The following is a 21940-nucleotide window of genomic DNA, read 5'->3' as shown; positions in this document are numbered from 1 at the left end:
CAGGACCCCAGGCGCTCCCCGGAAGGCGGTACCTGCTTGAGCTGGTTCTCCGGGCTCAGGTTGGTGTTGTAGTCCCAGCTGGCAGAGACGCTCTTGAAGAGGACCAGCTCGGCCGTGCTGTTGTAGTCGCTGGCGAACATCTGGGCACCGCTCTCGTCCCTGCTGTAGGCGGTGCCAGGCTGGTACGAGGGGTCCAGGGCGAAGGCAGCGGCTGGCAGGAGCAGCAGCAGGAGGGCACAGCCCGGGCACCGCATGGTTTTGCCACTCAAGGGGCTTTTCCCCCACTCCCACCCCCACCTCGCTGCGCCCTGGCAAGAAAACTCCTCTGCGCCTTGCGAGCGCTTTATAAACGGCGAAGCTCCGCGCAGACCCTGCCCACCAGATAAGAGGGGACTTGCGCGCTCAAGCCAGAAAGGGGGCAAAGTCTGCCCCGGGCTGGCTGCCTTCCCTCCTTCTGCCCATCCCGCTGGCCCCCAGCCTGCAGCCTCTGGGGAGAGATTAGTGCTGGCAGGGGGGGGGGGGGGGGGAGATGGTAGCCCCGAGCCACCCCTCACACGCCAGGGGCTGCGGCTCGGAGAGCGGAGAAGGGAGGGAGCGGAGAAATGGCTAGAAAAGTGGGAGCTCCTGGGCGAGCTAATAACGATGGACTTCAGTCCTCGTGAATGCTTTGAAAGGCGAATCCCATGTGATGCTCTGATGCCGTCTTTCTTGCTTTTTAGCCTCCGTTCCTCCTGAACGTGTGGGTTGCCTTTGTGGGCGTGCATGCATGGGGTCCCCCCCTTTATAAGCGGAATAGACTTCCGTGCTCTTTACAGTTGGCATGGGTGCCCCAGGACGCGCATGGCGATCGGGCACTGCTTCTGGAAGGCGGGGGAGGGGGGGGGTCTGGGTCTGGGTGCGCTCCCACACTACAGGTTCAGAGAGTCCAAACCCGACAGGGGTGGTTTGTTTTCTTCAATCCAGGTATCCCCTTGGGACAGCGGCAGTCACCTGAGCAATCCCCTCCCATTCGGAGACGATGCTGGCCGTGATGGACCCTCGGTCTGACCCAGCGAGGCGTTATCTTATGCTTGGTAAATGAGGCGCAAACAGGAAGGTGCCTAGCACATGAAAAGAAACTCGCTCCAGAGGGGAAATTACATATTTAGGGCTTAGTTCTGTAAAATTCCGGGGCACAAAGTTTTCTTTCAGTGTTGGAAGCTGGTACTGCAGGGGGATCTCGGCTTTCCATGCCCTCCCATTCTCACGGCTGCTGGATTTCATGGCCGTTCCCCTCCTCGTCCCGTTTCAAACGTGCATCCTTCCTGTGACCTTCACGTCCGCAACAAGGGACGAGGGAGGCCGCTGTGCTGATGTCAGGAAGAAACGCCTGAAGCCTCCAGCAGCTCCTCATACTTGAAATTAAATAGAAAGATTTAAAAAGCAAAACGAACCCACTTTCCTTTGACGATCAGCCACATAGATTACAGGCAAGAGGCTTGAATGCAGGGGCTGGGACGTGTGGCCACCCAGGCTGCCATGGTCAAGGGGGCAGCACCGCCCCCTCCCATCCTGTCTGCAGACAGGGGACTAGGGGGCTCTCTTCAGGAGGAATGAGGCTTTTCTCCACGGTGGTAGGTGAAGCATCAGCCTACTTAGAGGAGAGGGAGAGGGGCTTGCTGCTGGGGAGAGGGGGAAAGGGGGAGATGCTGGGCAGGGGATACTGTTGCTGGGAGAATTGGGGTGGGGGTTTGAGAAGAGAGATGGGTAAACTGTGCCGACTCTCCGCCACTGCCAAAGATTGGAGGGGTGGGCTTGCTGTGCTGGAGAAATCTCCAAGGGGGGTGACAATTTACTTTTTGCACAGAGAGCCAGCCTAGAGCCGGCCCTGCTTGAATGTGACACATTTAATCTTCTCCCTAACACAGCCCTGGTCTCTCATCCTCATCTGCACAAAATAGTGCGCCCAGCACAGAGAGAGGGCTTTGAAAGTGTTCCAGAACAAGGGTCAGTGAATGGACTCATTTAGGGCTGCTACTAATTAATCATGGATTTCCTTCCAGAAGTGGATCTGAGATTTGATCAAGTGCTCATGCTTGGGGTCTGACCTCAGTGATGGCACCAGTTTGTGGAGAGAACAGCTGCTCTGGAAACTGAACAGCTGCTCACAGTGCCCACTCACAGGGCAGGGCAATTATGAACATGAAAGACGAGCTGGTCTAATATTTCCTGTCCATATTCAGTGAGCCAGTGAGCAGAAAAGTTAAAGTTACCTAGATAACTTGTCACATATATTTGACAGGACAAGTCTCCTGCTGATTGCTGAATATTCTCCGCTACCCAGATAACTTTTACACCTAACTAGCTATATTTCAATATAACCAGTTAGGTTTAAAATTAGCAGGGTAGATGTACGCTGATAACTTCAATCTTAACTGGCTACATTCAAAACATAGCCAGCTAAATTAAAAAGAAATCCTTCTGGGCCAGTAAGCCCAATTCCCCCCCCCCCCCCAAAAAAAAACAAAACAAAACTAGATATGATGCTGGGCATAGTGCCCATCAGTCCTCCCCCCCTTCCCCAAGACCCCAAAAAGGATTACAATACGTTGTGGGCCACAGCTGCCCAGCGAGTCTCCCCATCCTGCCCCCACTCCGATTTTGCCAATGACATGCAGGCTCCAGGCCCCCTCCTAACTGAATGTACCATGTTCCTGGTGGCACTGGGGGTTCTGGGTGGGATGGTGGGAGTAGGGGTTAGGAGGGGGCCCGGAGTCTGTGTGTTTATTTGCAAAATCCCCAACTTCTCCATCACACACCGCACACAACCCAGGCTACAATTCACATGCAATTTTCTCATCCTAGAGACTAGGGCAGTTAGTCCTCCTCAGTCCCGCCACCTTGGCCTGCACTATGGTTTCAAATAACTTAAAGCAGAAACTTGCTGGTGTGGCTCAGAGGAAGGCGTGACCTTTCCTGCAGGTTAAAAAAGCCTTGGAGTTATCAGTGTCAATTGCTCTCTGCTCTCAGCCATTTTCTGCTCCTTTCCCAACTGGTCTGTCCAGCCTGCCCAGTTGCATTTTGGGTAGATGATAATATACATTTCCATACTTAAACCAAATCCATCTCTCTCTTTGCTCACCTCCCCTACACGTCTTTTACTCAGCCTTTCAAGCTTGTTCCTACCAATTCCCTCTACAGCTGATCCAAGTATGTTAAATCCCATTACAATTCGTGGCTTGCCCACCTCCACTGATAGGCTATCCCAGGTCTTTAATCTTGTTTCTTGGTTATTAAAAGTCTCATACTTAATCCAGCAGCCAAGCTCCCCATCCATCATGCCCAATGACTACAGTGAGGGTCTCTTAACTGAGAGGCACAAGTGTGCCCTTGAGCCAAACAGTAGATGTCATTCTTTAGTGATGCACAAAGAAAAATGTGTGGCAACAAAATACAATTCTGTTCAATACATGTCCATAGAGGTATTTATTTCATAGCAATAAGGAAAACCACGTCAAATACAATGTAAGAGTGTCATCCAAGCAGGGCCAAAGCACAATTCTACGCCCCTCCCGCTCAAAAGTTGATTGATAATTTTCAATTTAATATGTAATCCCTGCCAGTTATTCGAGCCGTATTTAAACTTGCGAAGAGTGAACCCAGAAGCAAAATAAAACAGACCAAAACCAGTAAAATGTTTTTCAGCCCGCGGGACCCGCAATGCCCCACGAAGTTCTTTTGTCCGACCCTACCTGAAATACTTTGAACCTGACCCGGCCCGCAAAATGCAGACGCCTGCCTATATAACCCATACAAGGTACGACGATTACTTCTTTGGTTAGTTCAAATTATTCACCCAGATGGCGTATTCGATACAAAAAACAGTGAATAAAATTGACATAAAATGCAGAAGATTTACATCGATTCTCATCGGACATTATAGAATTTTATTGAAATGTTTTGTATTTTGTGTCAAACTTACATTGCACCACATTAAATGATGCTGCATAAACAAGCCATAAGTTGTGTATGTTTCATGTTTTGTAATAAAAATCGCAGCCCCCTTATAATTTGGCAAACACCCCCGTCAACTTTTTCTGCTTACAGCTTTCAGTCCTGAGTTAACAAAACAGTATATAAAAGTAGTGATGATATATTTTATGTACCTATTATCAGTAGATAGGTAGAAGACAAGCGATATGAGTGTAATGAATCACTTGGAATCACTATTGTAACAGTAGAGGAGGACCGGAAGGCTCATCTGCATTCTGCTCCCAGCATCCCCCAGGAGAGGAGCCTAGAGGTTACCGCAAGCGATCCAGGGATTGACTTCCACAGCCACGGCTTCCAGAGGCCCCACACCTTTTGCAGTAGAGGAGGACCGGAAGGCTCGGCTGCATACTGCTCCCAGCATCCTCCGGGAGAGGAGTCCAGAGGGCACCACAAGCGATCCAGGGATTGACTTCCACAGCCCCGGCTTCCAGAGGCCCCGCACCCTTTGCAGTAGAGGAGGACTGGAAGGCTCATCTGCATACTGCTCCCAGCATCCCCCGGGAGAGGAGTCCAGAGGTCACTGCAAGCAATCCAGGGATTGACTTCCACAGGCACAGCTTCCAGAGGCCCCGCATCCTTTGCAGTAGAGGAGGACCGGAAGGCTCATCTGCATACTGCTCCCAGCATCCCCCGGTAGAGGAGTCCAGAGGTCACCACAAGTGATCCAGGGATTGACTTCCACAGCCCCAGCTTCCAGAGGCCCCGCACCCTTTGCAGTAGCGGAGGACCAGAAGCGTGCGCCTAATGGTGCGCAAATCTCAAACCCTTCTATTAACTGAGTGAAAATTAATTTAACCGTGGTTTAAGAGGATTGGTAAGTATAGTTTTCAGAAATTTTTGGGCTTATAAAAGTTTGGTGAAAGGTGAAATTAAGGGATATATTCTTTAGAGTTTGTGTGTATGAGGTGATAAGCAAGCCAGAGATAGTTAATTCTAGTGTCTGTCTTTCCCACCCACTCAACCCTTGATTTTTAGGCACAAGACACTTTCTCATTAAAAATCAATCAGGGTCTTATCTAAATCATACTATTATACCAGCCCTTATTGAAAGTTTAATCATCCACTTGTAGGACACTAGCTGATTAATTAGTAAATTCACGTGTAAATTTAAAGTACTCTCATTCCAACTCCCTTAGTATCCTAAACTTAACTAGGAACTCAATAAAACTAAGATGAAGGCAGCAGTCCAGCAGCAAGAGGGAGGCTTTCCAGTCTTTTGCATTGAGTGTCACATGTATAATTTTTTACCCGCTGGTGAGAGATTGTATGTGTGCACTCGGTGCAAAGAGCTCCTGGCTCTCAGGGAACGAGTCCGATCTCTGGAGGCTAGAGTAGCAGACTTGGAGGAGCTGAGGGAGACAGAGAGGTACATTGATGAGACCTTCAGGGACATAGAAGCCAAGTCCCAAATCCAGTCTGGCAGCCCCAGTGCTGCCTTGGATCATAAAGGTCTCCCAGTAGGAGAACATCACCCTGGTGTAGCAGGAAGTGATCCTGTAGCAAGGACCTGTTCTCCAGGTGATGTATTATCCTCTTGCACTGAGGACAAATCTCCCAGGCCTACTGCCCAGGAGGGAAGGGTTAGGCCGGCCATCATAGCTGGTGATTCGATTATTAGAAATGTAGATAGCAGGGTGGCTGGTGGACGTGAGGACCGCCTGGTAACTTGCCTGCCTGGTGTTAAGGTGGCAGACCTCACGCGTCACCTAGATAAGATTAAAGACAGTGCTGGGGAGGAGCCGGCTGTCGTGGTACATGTGGGCACCAACAACATAGGAAAATGCAGGAGAGAGGTTCTGGAAGCCAAATTTAGGATTTTAGGTAGGAAGCTGAAATCCAGAACCTCCAGGGTGGCATTCTCTGAAAAGCTTCCTGTTCCACGTGCAGGTCCCCAGAGGCAGGCAGAGCTCCATCGATGCGTGGATGAGACGATGGTGCAGGGAAGAGGGATTCAGCTTTGTAAGGAACTGGGGAAACTTTTGCAAAAAGGGGAGACTTTTCCAAAAGAATGGGCTCCACCTTAACCAGAGTGGAACCAAGCTGCTGGCACTAACTTTCAAAAAAGAGATAGAGCAGCTTTTAAATTAGAACAAGGGGGTAAACCGACAGTTACTCAGCAGTGCATGGTTCGGAGAAATGTATCCTTGAAGGATACTAATGAAACAGGAGAGTTAGGGCATCCCAACAGAGAGGTTCCATTAAAAGCAAACATAGTCCATATGCCTATATGTAAAAAATCACCAAAGCTAATGATTTCCAAATTATCCCAAACAACTGAAAAGCAGGTTGTTAAAACAAGCAAAAACCACACTTTGAAATGTCTGTATGCCAATGCCAGACGTCTAAGAAGTAAGATGGGAGAGTTAGAGTGTATAGCAGCAAATGATACTTTGTGCTGCACTAAAATCTGGGCTCTCTGAGCAGTAGAACTTCTGTGTTTTATACCTTTCTCTAGGTCTGTTATTATACAATAATTGTAATTGTTGCTTGCAAACTGTTATTTTTAAGATCCAGTATACCTGCTTTTCTATTATTGTATAGCTGTTCTTTAATAATCTGGTTAATATTGGCACAGAAGTGCTGAGGGGGTCCTTTAATAGCTAAAGGACTAATAAAGTTCCAGAAAGTGTCCTGCTTGTCCCAGGTTCAACTGTTTCCCTCCTACCCTACCCCTCTACCCACCCACCCCTGGGATTAGATTACTAATATAGACTGTCTAAATTAGCATTAGCAACAAGATCAATTAGTAAGTTAACAGCTAAGGACATACCAATCCAAAACTTAACCAATATGAGAACTATCCAATGCAACTGTTGTAGTGCCTTTATTCTGAGGGAAAGCATCTGGAGACTTGGAGCTTGCCCGATCTGTGCACAGCTCTCTTCTTTGAAAACGGAGCTGACTGAGGTTAAAGCTCAATTAGCTTCAATTAAAAGAATTACACCCATATTGCATTACTCAGAAAATAATTCCCCAACACCAAAGAATAACCAGGAGTCAAGAAAAAGAAATACAGTAGACTCAGGTAGGATAACACATGTGTCCCACAGTCACCCATTCTTGACAGATGGGAAGCCAACAAGTATACCCCCCCACTCAATCAGTTCATCAAGTAAATCATTAAAAAACAGGATCACAGTGGGCTCTGGTAGAATTAGACCTGTAACAAGGAGACACACACAGTATCAAATGCAACAAGAACATAAAGCCCTCCCTATATTAACTGAAGAAATTCTAGAGAAAAACATTGAGATGGATAACTCTGTCATCAATGGCACAACTGCAAAAGGAACGAGTAAAGTGAATAACAAATCTCAACTAAAGTCTCATAAGGAGTACAGGAAAAGCAATAACCGTAAAGAGAGTACCTGGAAAGCTATGACTACAAATGCTCATAGTTTGGGAAATAAAATCCCAGATCTGCAGGCCCTAATGACAGAGGCAGAACTGGACATCGTTGCTATCACAGAGACATGGTTCACAGAATCTCATGATTGGGATACGGCAATACCAGGCTATAATTTGTTAAGGAAGGACAGAGTGGATAGAAAAGGGGGAGGTGTGGCTCTTTATGTCAGAAATAATATCCAAGCATCTGAGCTGCAAGGAAGTTGGGGCAAGGAAGAAGCACTATGGGTAGACCTAAAAACAGATGATGGAGCATCCATTTATATTGGAGTGGTTTACAGGCCTCCAAACCAAAAGGAAGAGCTGGACAGAGATCTGGTTGAAGACATCCATAAGATAGGTAAGAAAGGGGAAGTGGTGATAATTGGTGACTTTAATATGCCAGATGTAGACTGGAAAATCCCATCTGCAGAATCTAAAAACAGTAGAGCAATACTGGATGCCATGCAAGTATCTTTGTTCAAACAAATGGTATTGGAACCCACGAGAGAAGGAACTATTCTTGACTTAGTGCTCAATAATGGAGAAATCGTCTCTGATGTCAAGGTGGGCGCCCACCTCAGCACCAGTGATCATCAAACGGTATGGTTTAATATCACTAAAAGAATATGGAAAAGGAGCACAAAGACCAGAGTTTTACAGTTCAAAAACACAGACTTTGAGGAAATGGGGAAGTACCTAGAGGAAGAACTAAATGGATGGGAAAATGAGAGAGATGTGGATCAACAGTGGACCAATCTAAAAGGAGCAATCGCCAAGGCAACTGCTCTATATGTTAGAAATGTAAAGAAAAGCAAAAGAAAAATGAAACCTATCTGGTTCTCAAAGGAGGTGGCTGACAAAATTAAAGCTAAAAGAACTGCATACAAGAAATACAAAAGATCCCAAAGGAAGGACCACAAAGAAGAATATTTGTATCAACTGAGGGAGACAAAGAAATTAATCAAGTTGGCAAAAAGTCAAGCAGAAGAGAGGATTGCCAAGGAGATAAAATATGGTGACAAAACATTTTTCAGATACATCAGCGAAAAGAGAAAGGTCCAAAGTGGTATAGTGAAATTGAAAGGTGGAAATGATCAATGTGTGGAGGGAGACGAAGAAATGGCAGAAATATTAAACGAATACTTCAGCTCTGTGTTCACTAAAGAAGACCCTGGAGAAGGACCATCTCTACACAACAAGAAACTGGAGGGAAGCGGAACAGAGGAAAATCCATTTACAGTAGATAATGTATGGGAAGAGCTAAAGAATCTGAAAGTGGACAAAGCCATGGGGCCTGATGGGATTCATCCAAGGATATTGAGGGAGCTCAGAGATGTGCTGGCGGGACCGCTGTGCGACCTGTTCAATAGATCCCTAGAAACGGGAGTGGTGCCGAGTGATTGGAGAAGAGCGGTGGTGGTCCCGCTTCACAAGAGTGGGAACAGAGAGGAGGCTGGTAACTACAGACCGGTTAGCCTCACTTCAGTGGTGGGAAAAGTAATGGAGTCACTGTTGAAAGAGAGAATAGTGAACTATCTACAGTCCGGAGAATTGATGGACCAGAGGCAGCATGGATTCACCAGAGGAAGATCCTGTCAGACAAATCTGATTGACTTTTTTGACTGGGTAACCAAGGAATTGGATAGAGGAAGAGCGCTCGATATCATATACTTGGATTTCAGCAAAGCTTTTGATACGGTTCCGCACAGGAGACTGGTGAATAAAACGAGAAGCTTGGGAGTGAGTGCCGAGGTGGTGACCTGGATTGCAAATTGGTTGAGGGACAGAAGACAATGTGTGATGGTAAATGGAACCTTCTCTGAAGAGAGAGCGGTTTTAAGTGGTGTACCGCAAGGATCGGTGTTGGGACCGGTCCTGTTCAATATCTTTGTGAGCGACATTGCGGACGGGATAGAAGGTAAGGTTTGTCTTTTTGCGGATGACACTAAGATCTGCAACAGAGTGGACACGCCGGAAGGAGTGGAGAGAATGAGACGGGATCTAAGGAAACTGGAAGAGTGGTCGAAGATATGGCAGCTGAGATTCAATGCCAAGAAGTGCAAAGTCATGCATATGGGGAGTGGAAATCCAAATGAACTGTATTCGATGGGGGGGGTAAGGCTGATGTGCACGGAGCAGGAGAGGGACCTTGGGGTGATGGTGTCTAATGATCTGAAGTCGGCGAAACAATGCGACAAGGCGATAGCTAAAGCCAGAAGAATGCTGGGCTGCATAGAGAGAGGAATATCGAGTAAGAAAAGGGAAGTGATTATTCCCTTGTACAGGTCCTTGGTGAGGCCTCACCTGGAGTACTGTGTTCAGTTCTGGAGACCGTACCTTCAAAAAGACAAAGACAAGATGGAGGCGGTACAGAGAAGGGCGACCAGGAAGGTGGAGGATCTTCATCGGATGACGTACGAGGAGAGATTGAAGAATCTAAATATGTACACCCTGGAGGAAAGGAGGAGCAGAGGTGATATGATACAGACTTTCAGATACTTGAAAGGTGTTAATGATCAAAAGACAACGACAAACCTTTTCCTAAGGAAAAAAATCAGCAGAACCAGGGGTCACGATTTGAAGCTCCAGGGAGGAAGATTCAGAACCAATGTCAGGAAGTATTTCTTCACGGAGAGGGTGGTGGATGCCTGGAATGCCCTTCCGGAGGATGTGGTGAAGACCAGAACTGTGAAGGACTTCAAAGGGGCGTGGGATAAACACTGTGGATCCATAAAGTCAAGAGGCTGCCAATGAAGAGTGGGTGACTCGCCAGAATGATGGCTACTGCCTGGAGTCAATACCCTTATTAAATAAACATACACAGGCTTGACTCCAACATCGCTCTAAGCTTCAACAGCAAGAGGAAATGTGGAAAAAAGGATTCACACTCACAAAGAGGGGAGTAGCTGGCTTGTTACGGCGGTTACTACCCCAAATCAAATAAGCCTGATACTTCACTTTCAATGCATATACAGCATAGTTCTCTGATTCAACGGCAGGGGAGAAGAAAAACTGATACTTCACACATCCAGCAGAGCTCTCTGCTTCAACGGCAGGGGAGAAGAAAAGAGGGTTCGCACTCACAAAGCGGGGAGTAGCTGGCTTGTTACGGCGGTTACTACCCCAAACCAAATGGGCCTGATACTTCACTTTCGATGCACATCCAGCATGGCTCTATGCTTCAACGGCATGGGAGAAGACTTATACGTCACGCATATCCATCATAGCTCCCTGCTTCAACGGCAGGGGAGAAGAAAAACAACCAATAAGGGCTAATAACATAGTCTGGGTAAAACAAATAAGCATGGGTGCAGCTTGCTTATTGCGGCGGCTACTACCCCAAACTAATCAAGCTAGATATTTCACTTGGATGCAGCTCCATCACTGCTCTCTACATTAAAGGTGGGGATGGAAGGGAAATAGAACCAAGAGCTAAGAGAAACAGATAAGTATGAGAGAAAATATGTGTGAAGCTTGCTGGGCAGACTAGATGGGCCATTTGGTCTTCTTCTGCCGTCATTTCTATGTTTCTATGTTTCTATGATGAGATTGACATAATTGGCATCACAGAGACTTGGTGGAAGGAAGATAACCAATGGGACAGTGCTATATCAGGGTACAAATTATTTCGCAATGATAGGGAGGATCAACTTGGTGGGGGTGTGGCACTTTATGTCCGGGAGGGTATAGAGTCCAACAGGATAAAGATCATACAAGAGACTAAATGCTCAGTAGAATCTATATGGGTAGAAATCCCATGTGTGTTGGGTAAGAGTATAGTGATAGGAGTATACTACCGTCCACCTGGACAAAATGGTCAGACAGATGATTAAATGCTAAGAGAAATCAGGGAAGCAAACCAATTTGGCAGTGCAATAATAATGGGAGATTTCAATTACCCCAATATTGACTGGGTAAATATAACATCAGGACTTGCTAGAGACATAAAGTTCCTGGATGTAATAAATGTTTGCTTCATGGAGCAATTGGTTCAGGAACCAACAAGAGAGGGAGCTATTTTAGATTTAATTCTTAGTGGAACGCAGGATTTGGTGAGAGAGGTAAAGGTGGTGGGGCCACTTGGCAACAGTGATCATAACATGATCAAATTTAAACTAATAACTGGAAGGGAGACAATTAGTAAATCTGCAGCTCTAACACTAAATTTTAAAAAGGGAAACTTTGATAAAATGAGGAAAATAGTTAAAAAAAAAACCTGAAAGGTGCAGCTGCAAAAGTTAAAAGTGTTCACTGTTCAACAGGCTTGGACATTGTTTAAAAATACAATCCTAGAGGCACAGTCCATATGTATTCCACACATTAAGAAAGGTGGAAGGAAGGCAAAACGATTACCGTCATGGTTAAAAGGTGAGGTGAAAGAGGCTATTTTAGCCAAAAAAAATATCCTTCAAAAATTGGAAGAAGGATCCATCTGAAGAAAATAGGATAAAATATAAGCATTGTCAAGTTAAGTGTAAAACATTGATAAGACAGGTGAAGAGAGAATTTGAAAAGAAGTTGGCTGTAGAGGCAAAAACTCATAAAAACTTTTTAAAATATATCCAAAGCAAGAAAGCTGTGAGGGAGTTGGTTGGACCTTTAGATGACAGAGGGGTTAAAGGGGCTCTTTAGGGAAGATAAGGCCATTGCAGAAAGACTAAATGAATTCTTTGTCTCCATGTTTACTAATGAGGATGTTGGGGAGATACCAGTTCTGGAGATGGTTTTCAAGGGTGATGAGTCAGATGAACTGAACCAAATCACTGTGAACCTGGAAGATGTAGTAGGCCAGATTGACAAACTAAAGAATAGCAAATCACCTGGACCGGATGGTATGCATCCTAGGGTACTGAAGGAACTAAAAAATGAAATTTCTGATCTATTAGTTAAAATTTGTAACCTATCATTAAAATCATCCATTGTACCTGAAGACTGGAGGGTGGCCAATGTAACCCCAATATTTAAAAAAGGCTCCAGGGGCGATCCGGGTAACTAGAGACCAGTGAGCCTGACTTCAGTGCCGGGAAAAATAGTGGAAACTATTCTAAAGATCAAAATCGTAGAGCATATAGAAAGACATGATTTAATAGAACACAGTCAACATGGATTTACCCAAGGGAAGTCTTGCCTAACAAATCTGCTTCATTTTTTTGAAGGGGTTAATAAACATGTGGATAAAGGTGAACCGGTAGATGTAGTGTATTTGGATTTTCAGAAGGCGTTTGACAAAGTCCCTCATGAGAGGCTTCTACGAAAACTAAAAAGTCATGGGATAGGAGGCGATGTCCTTTCGTGGTTTACAAACTGGTTAAAAGACAGGAAACAGAGAGTAGGATTAAATGGTCAATTTTCTCAGTGGAAAAGGGTAAACAGTGGAGTGCCTCAGGGATCTGTACTTGGACCAGTGCTTTTCAATATATATAATTGATCTGGAAAGGAATACGACGAGTGAGGTTATCAAATTTACGGGTGGTACAAAATTATTCAGAGTAGTTAAATCACAAGCAGACTGTGATACATTACAGGAGGACCTTGCAAGACTGAAAAATTGAGCATTCAAATGGCAGATGAAATTTAATGTGGACAAGTGCAAGGTGTTGCATATAGGGAAAAATAACCCTTGCTGTAGTTACACGATTTTAGGTTCCATATTAGGAGCTACCACCCAGGAAAAAGATCTATTTAATGTATTTACTTATTTATTTTTAATTTTTATATACCGGTGTTCCTGTATGGCATACAAATCACATCGGTTTACATTGAAACAGAGAAAAAGAATTTGCCCGGAGGCGGTACATGGAACAAGGAGTACAAGGAACTGGGATAGGGGGAACTATTCTAGCCAAGTTATGGAATGGTCCAGAAAGGACCAATAAAACAAATAAACAGTTAACTATATAAAGTAGTCTGTACAATGATAATGGTGGGTAGGTGACAATTACAGCTTATGAGAGTAACAATCAGTAACCTACAGCAGAGAATACTAGTAGGGTACATCGTGCCCATAACAACCTTAATTAGTTCAGACATTAAGAATAAATGGAGGAATGGGCAAGCAGGATGTGAATAAGGGGCTTATGTTCCTGGAAACGCTTGGCAGAAAAGCCAAGTTTTGAGTTTCTTTCTGAAAGTCGAGTGGCAAGGTTCTTGTCGGATGTCTGGAGGGAGCGCGTTCCACTGTGTAGGGCCTGCTGTAGATAAGGCGCGTTTCTTTAGGGAAGATTTTGCTGGGGGGGCATAGAGTGTGCCTTTGTATGCTCCTCTGATAGGTCTGGATGATGTATGTGGACACAGTTGGGAGCTTAGGTAGAGAGGGGAGATGTTGTGCGTGGCTTTGTGGATAGTTGTGAGAACTTTAAAGAGGATCCTGTATTTAATGGGCAGCCAGTGGAGGTTCCTAAGGATGGGGGTGATGTGTTCTTTTTTGTTGGTGTTGGTAAGAATTCTGGCTGTGGAGTTCTGAACCATCTGGAGAGGTTTGATGGTGTTGGCCGGGAGCCCAAGCAGAAGGGAGTTGCAATAGTCGATTTTGGATAGTATGATGGATTATAGTACTGTACGGAATCGTTGAAGTGAAGTAGTGGTTTCAGCTTTCTAAGGACTTGCAGTTTGTAGAAACAATCCTTAGTGGTAGTGTTTACAAATTTTTTTAAGTTAAGCTGGTTGTCAGCACACTGAACCAACGATTTTAAAGTATTATCCACTATGATGCCCCTTTCAACCTTCTCTTTCAACAAAGCACCACCTTTCTCCCATTTGCCTGTGAGGAAGCCAACCCAAGAATGGCAGGAAAAGAGTTGAATTTTGTGTAGCAGGGGAGCCTAAGGCAGGGGCATGATCCCAAGTCCAGCAAGAAGCATACTTTGCCTCATGGGACTACATTACAGCCAGGGTGTGGATCAGCGAACTCTGACAGTAAGGTAAGTCTAGTTCTTTCTGGATGCAGGAAAAGGCCTACAGAATCAACTAAGAGAGAACTCTTGGACGAAACTGCACAATTTCCTTCAGTGTCACAAGACACCTGAAAAAACCCCACTGGGGTCATAAAGCCCTCCAGAAAGAAACTGCGGGCCACTAACATCTGAAGGACAGAATGCCATTGCAGATGTGTGCCCAATGATTGGCCGATAGGCACAATGGGCAGAAAAAGCCCAGCAACATTTGGGAGAAAAAGTAGCAACTGTGGCTAAATCTGTATCCATCCTTACCAGACAGATCTGACCAGCTAGGACAGATGTTAAGAGTGTGAGAGGATGCCCAAAAACTCCCGAGTAGGGAGTTAAGCTAAGACTGAAGCTCACCCACACTGTCAAGGGCAGGTCTATCCATCCGGTTCACAGAATAGCTCAGGTGAGCAAGAAGGCACTTTGGTCAACCCAGTAAAGTATGAAAAGCTAACAGCAGTACTGGCCAGAACTTGGCGAAAGGACAAGGAAAAAGTGGTGTACCAATCCCTGCAGGTATACACTAAGATATACCACAAATGACCTAGCTTTTCTCCCCTCCCCCCGGCATTCTGACCAAAAGTCAGAAGGAGTGAAAAACAATGAGGCAGACCCCGGGGCTGCCGAGGTAAGAAAAGCCGCTAGGCTGTATTTAACATTTGTCCTGCTCAGGCACCCTGCTTGTCCTCAGAGAAAGCAGAGTTGCTTACCTGTAACAGGTGTTCTCCGAGGACAGCAGGATGTTAGTCCTCACGAAACCCACCCACTTACCCTGGGAGTTGGTTTCTCCATTTATTAGCTTTACCATGAACTGAAAGACTCTCCTAGTGGGCAGGGTGATGACTACAACTGCACATGCTCAGTAGGGCATGCTTGAAAGCTCTAGGATTCTTTGAGATCAAAGTTCCGAACCAGACTCCATCCAATGATGTCACCCATGTGTGAGGACTAACATCCTGCTGTCCTCTGAGAATACCTGGTATAGGTAAGCAACTCTGCTTTCTGTTTCTATTTCTCTAATGATACATTCCATACAGAGCCTGGCTTCTTAGACTTTCCAGTTCAGTTTTTGACTCCATCTTTCTATTTCTAATTTGGGATAACTTATTCTGTATTTGGCAAGGGTTTGTCTGATTTTTGCATTTGTGACCAAGGTGAGATATTCTGCTAGGGTGTATTTGCTCTATAGGAATCTGTAGAAGTCCAGCTTATTCTGTTTTTGCAGTTTGCAACTCCCAATAGGAAGTATAGTGGTGTTCTAAGGCATATTGCAATAAGAACCTAAGAACATAAGGTGACAATATTTGTATTGTCACCTTTTTTATAGGCCAAGTGTTAGTTTGAGTTCCAAGTGTTAGTGTTGGTTTTGTACAACAAGTTTCTATGTAAGTGCTGAGTGTGCATTTTCCAGAACTTTGTATTACTTCATGGAGTGCCTGTAATGGAGGGAGTTTGTGTTTCTGTGATTGAGGTGACGCAAGAATTTGAATATTCATTTTTTTTTTTTGTATGGTGAGTAGTAAGAGGAAGTGTCCTAAATAATAAATAAATAATTAATTCTGCTCTGCACCTATTATTAGATGTGTTTCTGTGGGCACAGAGTATCTGTTTGCAGAAATGGAGGTGCAAGTTTCTGTTGGGGTTCTGTGCCATTCTGTATAGTGTGGGGTTAATGAACATCTGTCTTGGCACACATAGTCACCTCCCCATTTCCCTGCCCTAGGAATGTGCCTGAGTTCACTCTCTCTGGTAGATTCCTGTCGTGCCAGGAACCTTGGTTGAGAAGGGAAGGCATTACAAGGCTTTAACTCAATTGTTTCTGATGCCCTGCCTTCAGTGTGCCAGAGATTTACATAATTAAAGGAAAATTAATGGCAAAATATATCAGGCACTGCAGATAATTAGCATAAATCAGAGGCCAATGTTCTGATGTATCAGCATTGTGATTCACCTGGCGGCTCTCTCTTCTTTTCTTAGGGGCTCCATTGTTATTTCTGTATTTGGTCTGTCATGCACTCTGCTTCACTAAAGAGATTCTGCCTTTCCCCAGATGGCTGACAGTGGGTGTAACCCAATAGAGAGGTACCTTTTCCCTCCCTATGACTCAGCACCCCCTCCAGCCCTGCACCCAGCAGAGGCCCCTCTCAGCTCCCTGTCACCACCCAGCCTTTCCCCTGGCTTTCCTCTAGCTCTGGAATTGATTCTCCCTTTCAGTACACCATCCTTCTCTTCCCATCTAAAACTCCTCTGCTCTCCATGAAACCCACCCACGGTTATGCACTCACTCTTTTATCTCTTGCAAGTTCTGTTTCTTTCTAACTACACTGTAAGCTCTTTATAAAAGGAATTCCTTCATCTAGGGGCCGAAGTAATAAAGTGCGCTCAGCCTAGCACGCAGGTTAACAAGTGACTGGACGTGCATTTTGGATGCGCTAGATTAACAAATGCAATATTAAGGGATCAGCGAGTCCAAACAAAGGTGTAAGAACATAAGAACATAAGAAAATGCCATACTGGGTCAGACCAAGGATCCATCAAGCCCAGCATCCTGTTTCCAACAGTGGCCAATCCAGGCCATAAGAACCTGGCAAGTACCCAAAAACTAAGTCTATTCCATGTTACCATTGCTAATGGCAGTGGCTATTCTCTAAGTGAACTTAATAGCAGGTAATGGACTTCTCCTCCAAGAACTTATCCAATCCTTTTTTAAACACAGCTATAGTAACTGCACTAACCACATCCTCTGGCAACAAATTCCAGAGTTTAATTGTGCGTTGAGTAAAAGAGAACTTTCTCCGATTAGTTTTAAATGTGCCCCATGCTAACTTCATGGAGTGCCCCCTAGTCTTTCTACTATCCGAAAGAGTAAATAACCGATTCACATCTACCCGTTCTAGATCTCTCATGATTTTAAACATCTCTATCATATCCCCCCTCAGCCGTCTCTTCTCCAAGCTGAAAAGTCCTAACCTCTTTAGTCTTTCCTCACAGGGGAGCTGTTCCATTCCCCTTATCATTTTGGTAGCCCTTCTCTGTACCTTCTCCATCGCAATTATATCTTTTTTGAGATGCGGCGACCAGAATTGTACACAGTATTCAAGGTGCGGTCTCACCATGGAGCGATACAGAGGCATTATGACATTTTCCGTTTTATTCACCATTCCCTTCCTAATAATTCCCAACATTCTGTTTGCTTTTTTGACTGCCGCAGCACACTGTACCGACGATTTCAATGTGTTATCCACTATGACACCTAGATCTCTTTCTTGGGTTGTAGCACCTAATATGGAACTAATAATGTGTAACTAATAGTCCTCATCACATGTAAATGCCATGTAGATGAGGCTATTATCCCGCTATGCAAAAATTCCCCCTGCGCCCAAGATGCACTTTTTAACCCGTCAAATTTTATGTCTGCCCCGGAGCAGGCATAAAGTCTTGCCGCGCGTCAAGGGCTCAGTTTAAGAACAAAAAATACTGCTTTTCTGTGGCACTGTCGCGATACTAAGCAGGAGGATCCACAGAAAGCTGTACCATGGAAAATTAAAAAGGCTTGCCTGAAAAAAACATTTCTGGGCACACAATATACACCCATAATATACACGCTCCAGGCCGTGCATAGTGTGCATGTATATTGTGCTGGTCACTTAGCTGCCGCAGGATAAAACGGACGCACACAGATACTTCTCCTGGGTGCCTGATGTCAAGGACACGTTAGGGACACACAGTTTCCCCTCCGCATCCTTTTTAACATGGCAGATCATTAGCGTATTGCATCATGCACCCAGGAAGGTAGATGGGTGCACGTTAGGGAAATGAGCACTCAATACGAGCACCCGTTTTTAGCGCATTTATAGTGCACCAGCCTGCTAGCATACAACTTGTGTTAACCGTCCCCGTGGCCCTGTAATGTTGCAGGCATGTTGATCTCATCCGCTGCTGTGTACATCAGCAGTGCCTTATAAAGAAAAAAAGAACTTTCCCCAAATTTGAATCGTGTATAACAACAAACTGAATTTACAAATCTATAATCTATAAGAGTTTTCTTTAAAGAAAGTAAAGAAAAAGTAAATGCACCTTATTTTAAGTAGAATAAGGGCTGGCGGGAACCTGCTTGAGCTGAAACTTGACAGTTTCTGCAAGATCTGGCTTGGATATGAGTGACCTGAAGGATCTGTGCAGAACAAGCTGCCACTCCTGATCCTGAGCTAAGCAACAGCCCAGAGAACGCACCAGGCGGGTTCTGAGAAGAGGCTTTTGCCCCCAGTGTTGTGCATTATCATCTTTCTCTCTAACCCCATTGCTAAGATCAAACCTTGGGCTGGCTCAGGTTGATAGGGCAGTAGTGAGTACAATCTTACTACTGGGGGCTCCTGCCTCTTTATCACAGCTTTGCACAACTCATGGCGCTGAGGGAGAGGAAAACATAAAGCTTGCCGCCTTCTCCCCATCCCCATCCCCACCCCCTCCCCCAACCACCATCCTGCAGCCCTCCCTTAACAGCAAGCCGGAAGCTCTTACTGTGCTACAAGTCTTAGCTCTGTCCATGCCACCGAGAGATTTCACTCCATGGAAACCCAGAATCTAACGGCAGAGAAAGACCTCAAGGCCCAGATAAACGGAATGCTGACCTAGATCTGCATTTAGAATGGAAGCAATGGAAACGATATGGACAACGGGGGCATAAATTTCTGTCTGCAGCAGAAGGGTAGAATTGTTATATAAACCGCTGCATAGGGCCTACAGATACCCAGCTAAATTCTCTCTTGCATTTTCCAGAATGTGCTGGTGGGGATGTGGCCAAGAAGGTACTTTCTTAAAGTATGTACAAACAAGCAGGTACCCTCTGAGGCAATGAGGTGTCTCCAGGGGGCTCTGCCCAAATGAATTCTCACTAAAGATGAGAGTAAAGTGCTGGTCCAATTAGTGCATGCGGCCAGATTTACGATTGCTTCATTGTAGAAATTCCTGCCGCGGATTGGGCATTCTCAACAAGGGAACATCATGTATGGAAACTAAATTTTTAGGTTGGGGTTTTTTTTTAATATTATATATATCTATGTATATTTTTATTTTGTGAGAGGAGACCTCATATGTTAACCTGAGAGTTTCCTTTTGATTGTCTCTCATTTTTCCGACTTTGTGGTCTTAATTTCTAAAACCACCATCGAGTCACATTTCTTGACTATAACTCCTTTATAATCATCGCTCTCTATGCGACTTTGTTGCATCGGCCCCATAGTCAGGCCCTTAAATCTCATTTCATAAGCCTCTTGGTGCAAACTGAGCACCATTTTTGTAGCCTTTTTCTGGGCCATCTGTCCTCTTTCTGTCTTTCGATGAGCCAGTGGCTGCAATAGTCTCTAAACCTATCTCGTCTCTAAGCTGTTAGCCCAGGAAAACTACAGTAAAGCAACAAGACAAATTGTCTGTAGACTTTTAGCAGAGAGAAGTTTGACTACTTTATGGCTTCTGCATCAGTGAGGAAGGTTTTCTGGGTTTTGCCTGCCCGCCCCCTCTCCTTTCTCTAAGTGGGGGGGGGGGGGGGGGGTGTGTGGAGATTTTTCTAAGTAGCAGGATCTTGCCAGCCTTGCTCTCCCAGGCTCTTTGCAAATCCTTGACAGAACATTTTGCTTTCTCTCCATCTTAACACATTGTAGATCTGGGGGTCAAAGCTAGAGGCAAGTGTCCCCATTTATTGCTAAATCTCTATCCAAGGGTTCCTAAATGTATGAGACATAACTCTAATGGAAACACAGGCCCCGGAGATTAGAGAATTGTTACAACCTTTCTCACCGATTAAGAAATGAAAATAAAAATGTTAGAGACGCACAGAAGACAATGGCACCCATCTATCAAAGAGCCTGTTTTGTCTGGAAAGGACATGTCCTAAATTTGTTGCAATTACTATCAGCCGAAATGCAGAGCAGAATGAAATGTGCAGGACGACATACACGGGCGGCTTTCTTCTTGACTTTATCAGGCCTTGGCAGGTCTCGATAACTCAGATAACAGCCAGGGGCAGAGGCACCACGTTAGAGAGATGCTGATGTGTCTGATGTCGTTGGGAAGTAGAGGAAACTGGTATTAAAGTAACGAGGACACCCAAGTTCGAATGTGACATCTGAAGAAGGGATTTGTGTGGTCTAGAAAGCTACTTGGCACGGCATCAACTCTGGCTAATTGTTGTCCCCAGCCAATGAAAGGTATCGCGGCTTGTGAAGAGCCAGTCCTCGCCATCTGTGGCACAAAAACTGACATCACAAACACAGCTTCAGACAATCAGACGTTCTCAGCATGGCTACCCCTGGGTGTTTGGGCAGAGCTGTCTGTTAACACCAGGTCATCAGGGACAGGATGAGTCAGTCTTGGATTTATCCTCCACTGCAGGAACTGCAACTCCAGAGAGACAATGAGGCAAAACCAGGACAGCCTGGCCCTGAGGACCTGCAGCCAACCCAGGTTTAGGGAAGGAGGTATCCTAAGAAGCCAATCCTGGAAAGAAATAAGTCAGGAAGGGGAAGAGTGAGCCCAGTGTAACAAATGTCTCCTTTTCTACAACTGTGAAGTAATAAACATTAAATCAGGTGCAAATCTGGGTTTACAGTTTCCCTGTTACATGTGAGAGATTTATTAAGCAAACCCAGGTTTTTCATCTGACATTCATGAAGTTAGGGTGAGCATCTTCTTGCTGTGCTAGCGATCTTACTAATACATTTTTTTCCTGTCCCTGTTAGTATAATAGATTGATCTGTCAGAAGCTTTAAAGATGATTGAGTACTGGTGCAGGACTGAGACTCAACAGCACCTCATTCAGCTTTTATCCATCGCACAGAACTTAAGAAAGGGCGCAGAGAACCAAAGAAGAAAGGGAGGAGAGGGGGAGAGAGAGATTGAGGGAGGAAAAAAGGAGATAGGAGGAGGGGGAGAGAGATTGAGGGAGGAAAAAAGGAGATAGGAGGAGGGAGAAAGGGAGGAGAGGGGGAGAGAGAGATTGAGGGAGGAAAAAAGGAGATAGGAGGAGGGAGAAAGGGAGGAGATAGGAAGGTGAAGGGGAGAGAGAATAAAGGGAGAGGAGAGAGGGAAAGGAATAGAAAGGAAGACAGAGTGGAGAGGAGGAGAGGAAGCCCAGCCAGTCTCAGCATACTCTATAAAGCAGCCCTGAAAGCTCTCAGGGTGAGCACCTGCACCTTCAGCAGTCTCCGGACCGAAGGCAAGACTGAAAGAATCAGTGATGGGATCACCCCAGCATTCCTTGCTCAGTCCCTTTTCAGTGCAAGAACCTCTTGCCCCCTGGCTTTCAAGAAGCCTCCTTGATTAGGTAAGGAGACGTTTGGAGAGAGAGTGGCTGGCAGATTTCGTACCCCAGTGACACTGAGGCACTTGGATGTCAGCTTTTCTGAAGGGTGTGTGGAGCTGCATTACCAACCCTCTCCATTCCAACATGCGTTTTCAGATATAGTTATATTTCTTTCTACCACATTGAACTGCATAATCGCTCAGCACCTGGTGACGTAGCTTCTCAATCCAGCTGGAAACCTGTTTTTTTTTCCCCTACAAATTTTCTCCCAGAG

The 21940-nt window shown here is 45.3% G+C and overlaps 1 protein-coding gene across 1 annotated transcript in view; it reads right to left on the bottom strand.

Annotated features, from left to right (window-relative positions):
- Positions 1-924, bottom strand: part of ACE (angiotensin I converting enzyme) — a 79373-nt gene extending 78449 nt beyond the window's left edge. Inside the window, exon 1 of the mRNA XM_029573561.1 lies at positions 33-924. Coding sequence (XP_029429421.1) covers positions 33-764 — 732 coding nt within the window. The 5' untranslated portion in view covers positions 765-924. The remainder of the gene's footprint in view (positions 1-32) is intronic.
- Positions 925-21940: the final 21016 nt, after the last annotated feature.

Source organism: Rhinatrema bivittatum, chromosome 12 (genome assembly GCF_901001135.1).
Source record: "Rhinatrema bivittatum chromosome 12, aRhiBiv1.1, whole genome shotgun sequence".
Classification (NCBI taxonomy): domain Eukaryota; kingdom Metazoa; phylum Chordata; class Amphibia; order Gymnophiona; family Rhinatrematidae; genus Rhinatrema; species Rhinatrema bivittatum.
The sequence above is the reverse complement of the archived record's forward strand: the minus strand, read 5'-3'. Positions and strand labels throughout refer to the sequence as shown.